Source organism: Littorina saxatilis, linkage group LG17 (genome assembly GCF_037325665.1).
Source record: "Littorina saxatilis isolate snail1 linkage group LG17, US_GU_Lsax_2.0, whole genome shotgun sequence".
Classification (NCBI taxonomy): domain Eukaryota; kingdom Metazoa; phylum Mollusca; class Gastropoda; order Littorinimorpha; family Littorinidae; genus Littorina; species Littorina saxatilis.
In genome coordinates this window covers 41872294-41877293 of record NC_090261.1, presented here as the reverse complement: position 1 = coordinate 41877293, position 5000 = coordinate 41872294, and the positions used below count along the sequence as shown (strand labels likewise).

The following is a 5000-nucleotide window of genomic DNA, read 5'->3' as shown; positions in this document are numbered from 1 at the left end:
AATAGTTAATGAAGTTCGATAACGATACATACACAGCCTGGCGGTGACCTTTCAATTAATTTTCTTCTGCTGATATGTTGAAGTCACCGAGACAAACTTCGATTCGTTCTCGAAAATCTTTGTCATTTCCTTGGTATACATACAGAAGAAGTGACAGAATTTTTTCTTTATGCCATTATTCCCGTTATGACGTCTTTTCGATCTTTGTTCGGCTTTTGGTGTCAGATATATATTTCACTTCAAAAGACAAGGTCTTAAAGATACGCCTTGTTTTGCTCAACAAAAATCGATATCGTATGTCTTATTTCGCTCGACCTACTTGACTTAAACGTAACGAAATGTAACCTTAGGCAACGCGAGGTTATGCAAGTTAACGTTAACTACTCACTCATCAAATGTTTTTTTTCCCCCACCACGAACATGTGAATTACATGACCGGACACGGGAGTGGGAACAAAACGCTGCCAAACAAGCCCTCGATTCCTGACATTAAGGACAAAACCATTGTGACAGGCCTACTCGTTAGCCTCAAATTTTTCACACACCGGAACACTGTAAAAATCTCCCACACCGCTCCCAAACTGCGCTCCCACGCAAAACTCACTGCCTTTAAATTGCTTTTACGCAACATGGGGAAAAGCTGATGAAAGGAAGAAAAACAATGAGAGGAAAAAAAGAAGAAAATTAAAGGAAGAGTGATTGAGGGGGTAAAACATAGAGAGAGAGAGAGAGAGAGAGAGAGAGAGAGAGAGAGAGAGAGAGAGAGAGAGAGAGAGAGGGAGAGAGGGAGAGAGAGAGAGAGAGAGAGAGAGAGAGAGAGAGAGAGAGAGAGAGAGAGAGAGAGAGAGAGAGAGAGAGAGAGAGATGCAGGCAGACATAGAGTCAAACAGAGAGAGAGGGAGAACAAAAATATGACAGAGCGAATGAAAAAAAAAACAATCTGGAAAAAGATTGAACGAAAAAAGACAAGAAGTAAAAGAAGAGAGATAGAGAGAGAAAGAGAGAAAATGAGGGGGCGGTGGGGTTACATATGGATAGTTATGGAGGAGCGGAGGCGGTAGGGGGGGGGGGGGGGGGGGGGGGGGGGGGAGGGAGAGAGAAGAGAAGAAAGGAAAGAAAAAGAAAAGGAGAGAAAAAAATAAGGAAGCGCTTAATTTTGCTCTGAGAGAACTACCCTCAAGGCATTCACGTACGCAGCTAGCTCAATGCACTTAAGAAAAATACCCCTGATTGCTGTCAGCTTTTAATAGACTATAATGAGCTTTCACTGTTTTCACACGCCTATTTCCTTCCTCTCAGAGGGACTTTCATCACATCTGCATCGCCTCTCAATAGATTTTACTTGAAAGGTCCGAGGGGATAGATGTCTGGTTAAGAAAACAATTTCATTAACGGACTGCTGTCTCCAGGTATGAGGTGAGGATGTTGTTGGATTGGCCTAATGCGAATATGTGTCCATTAACAATCCATTGATCAAAAACCACCTAAGGATTTTATAGATTCGTTTTATGCGAAAGTGTGTGCAGCAATTTATGATTGATATCAAAATGGGATCAAATAAATTGGTATAATACATCTGTGTATCCGGTGAAATGTTTCCGATTAGAACTCACAATCCCCTTTGTTCTCCTTGCTCTGTGGGTGTTTGAGGGAGAGGTTACGCGGTGTACGGACAAGATCAACTTAATGTGAAAGTTTCAAATTGAATGTTTTAGATCAAAGCTCGGGGTCCCCATTGTTTTCTCTCCATACACAATAACAGCGGAAGTGGAGACTGAATTATTAATGGATTGTTTCTGTTGATTCAAAGTAACGACAGACTCTATGGTTGTTGTGTCACAAATAAAGAAACATAGATTTCGACATGTTTTCCACTGTTTTCTCTCTTCTGTTGTTACAGAAATACCGAGGCATCTAGATTTATTTTCAAGTAAGGATCGGTCCGGAAACGTTTGAGACCCTGCTCGTCGTTGACATCATTTTAAGAGCACTAGAAATGGTCACTAGGAATCTGTTGTTTTCGCCCGCACGATATCACTACACTTAACACAAAAAGTTAAGGTAAGACACCAAACAAACGCTCTGATGTAAAGAACGTAACATATCGTTCAGTTTTGGTCACTGTTTCGACGGTTGAATGTGAATCATGCCGTCAACAAACGCACTCACACTCAAGCACGAATGCGCACACGCAGGCACGCACGCACGCTCGCGCATGCACACTTATTTGAGTACATTTCATGCTTTAACAATTCAAGAGGTGAAATTTTTTTTTTCATTTTACAAAAGCGTGCATACACGCACGCTTATCAGTGAGCGTGTTTATATATATTTGTCTGTGCGTGAGTTCATATATGCGTTGATATGTGTTGACAGTTGTCAGAGAGGGAAGGGGGCAGTTATCCGGGGAGCAGTTGTCCGGGGGGCAATTGTCCTCCCATGGCGGAGGGGGGGGGGGGGCAGTTGTCCGGGGGGCAATTGTCCTAGGGGGTCAATTGTCCGGGGGGCCATTGTCCGGGGGGCAATTGTCCGGGGACAATTATTAGCCTGCTACCATGTTTCTGACCAAAAAACTGCTGTTTCATAGCTAACTGGACTATACCACTGAAACAAAATATCCTGAACTTTTTGTGTTCAGTGTAACATAGTACGCCTCTGTGACCATAGCCTGTGAAGGAAAATGGTCACCGCGGAAGATGCACGTTTGATGTACTCAACTGACAACTCAACAAAATGTTCAAATAAACCCCGACCAGCAATATTTTCCAATGAATGAAAAAGTCTGTATTCTGGCCTGGACAGTTCAAATGCTAAGCGTATGTTATTGCAGATACCAGTCAATTTCTCACTTTTCTTTTTGGGGGGAAACAATAAGATTTGTTGCATTTACAATTTGAATAATTGCAAGGTATTCCTGATGCAAGATGACAAACCCCAAAACCGAACTGTGAATAGCTCATGGACCGATTTCGGACCGTTTTATGGCCACGAATACCCCTTTGAAGGTGAAGACAGGTATATCTTATTTGGTACTATACACTTGAACTAACCACACATTCCCCCCTCCCCCCCCCCCCAAAAAAAAAAGCGCGACTCTGTTGCTGCTCGCTTTTTACTGGTAGGAAGCGACCCGAAGTTCCCAGCGAAGGGACAATGAGAAGAAGAAAAAAAAGAAAAAAAAAGAAGAAAAAAAGAAGACAGATGCTACGATGAATATCTTGCTTACCGGTCCACCTTCCAGGCACAAGTCACAGAGGAAGTAGCAGGCGTGCTCAGGCTGCATCTCGTTCAGGTTGAGGAAGGGTAGCACCGCAGACGAGGCTGCCAACGCAAGGGTCAAGGCCAAAACCATAACGAGGCTCTGTGTGCGGAACATGGAGGTAAGTGCCTGAGGGTGAGGATGACGACTGCAACGATAAAGGATACATCCATGTTTTAATTTTTGCGACAGATTGACAGAAAACAACAACAAAATCAGAGAGAAAATGTAGCTTCTGCTTGTATGAAAGTCAGTGTTTTATTTCACCCAAAGCACGTTTGCAAAGTTGCATGCTAAGATCGCCGAAGTGTTAGATACAAGTTCCTTTGTGCGAAAGCGATCGCGTATAGTTGCCAGATCTGTCCAGGACTGTCACGTGGCATAAAAGCATGGTTCCACTTGGACACATACCAAAAATCATCAGTCTTATTGGTCTCTGTGCAGAGTTGCAATGTGTGTTGTCAAAATTAATTTCGTACGTAACACCTATGTCAACTTGTGCAGTGGTTTCTATTCGTTTCATTTTTATTTCGACTCCATTGGCTAAATGTTTTAATCACGCTTTATGCAGCTTGTTGGCCTTTGCAATAGCCAGTGAAGTGCAATGAATCAGCTGCAGGCAATAAAGTTCCCCCTTTGGTGATATAACCTGCATCAATAACGATGGAACTGCTCACAGGAGAGCTGCCTGCATCCATTAATAAAGAGTATGGGACATTTAAACGTAAGTCACTGCGATCATATTCTCATCGATCTACAATCCAAATAAATGCCGACACATTTTCTTTGCACAGCCAAAAGTAAAAGCCCTTAGCACTTGATGTGTCCCTGTTACATCGCACCTAGTATGACCACCTATACCTACTGACCAGGACTGACCACTGCATGAGGATGAAAGACACACAGCACGGACGGACACAACCACCTACAGGAGGAGCCGTTTGGTAACCTGAGCTGATGTATACGAAGCGAAAGTAGGTACCACCCAACCGGGTGAGAACAAACCGCGAGGTTTGATTCGTTGAAATCACAACAAAGTTCAATTTCAACCTGTCTGACCCCTCGGCTGGCTCCCACCCGGTTGGTACATTTCTCGTGCATCTCGGCCCTGGTGGCTTTGACGAAGACAGGGACATTTCTACACGTCAAGAGAAAGGAGTGGACGTTTAAAAAAAGCGAACGAGAAAGAAGAAATAAGGATGTCGAAGACCGAATCACGCTTCCAGTCGAAAGCGCAAACACGACGATTTGATTCTGTCATTACCGTCGTCTCTGTAATATCTGTGTACAGCTCTGACCTATCATTGCAGGCTAAAAAACCTCAGGAACAAGTCATTGTGTTAGCACCACCTTAAATGAAACCCGCACGTTATATCGGATGCAATGGGGGAAAAATGTGGCACAACCTTAAATGGAAACACCACGCCATCTCAGCGCTGTCAAACTTGTGAAGGCAAGAAACAGTTATACTCGTGTCAGTTTTTTTCCGGTTGCAGAAGGGAATATTGAAAACTTGACTTCGTCCTGTTAAACCCCGCAATTTTCTCGTCAAAGTCTTGTCAGCGAGTTTCTTGGAAAATGTTAAGATAATTTCATTTCCTGTATCATTTGTGTTTAAAAACAAAACTGGAACTTTAGCAGTCTGTTTTTGGATTACAAGATAAGACAAAACTTTCTGAGTTCTGAGTTCTGAGCAAACACACAAAACAAAAATATTCAAAACGAAAACAAATCACACACA

The 5000-nt window shown here is 42.9% G+C and overlaps 1 protein-coding gene across 1 annotated transcript in view; it reads right to left on the bottom strand.

Annotated features, from left to right (window-relative positions):
* The window catches only part of LOC138952932 (uncharacterized), a 23727-nt gene that overhangs the window by 5843 nt on the left and 12884 nt on the right, over positions 1 to 5000 (bottom strand). Inside the window, exon 2 of the mRNA XM_070324685.1 lies at positions 3227 to 3407. Within this exon, the coding sequence (XP_070180786.1) occupies positions 3227 to 3376 (150 nt within the window). The 5' untranslated portion in view covers positions 3377 to 3407. The remainder of the gene's footprint in view (positions 1 to 3226; positions 3408 to 5000) is intronic.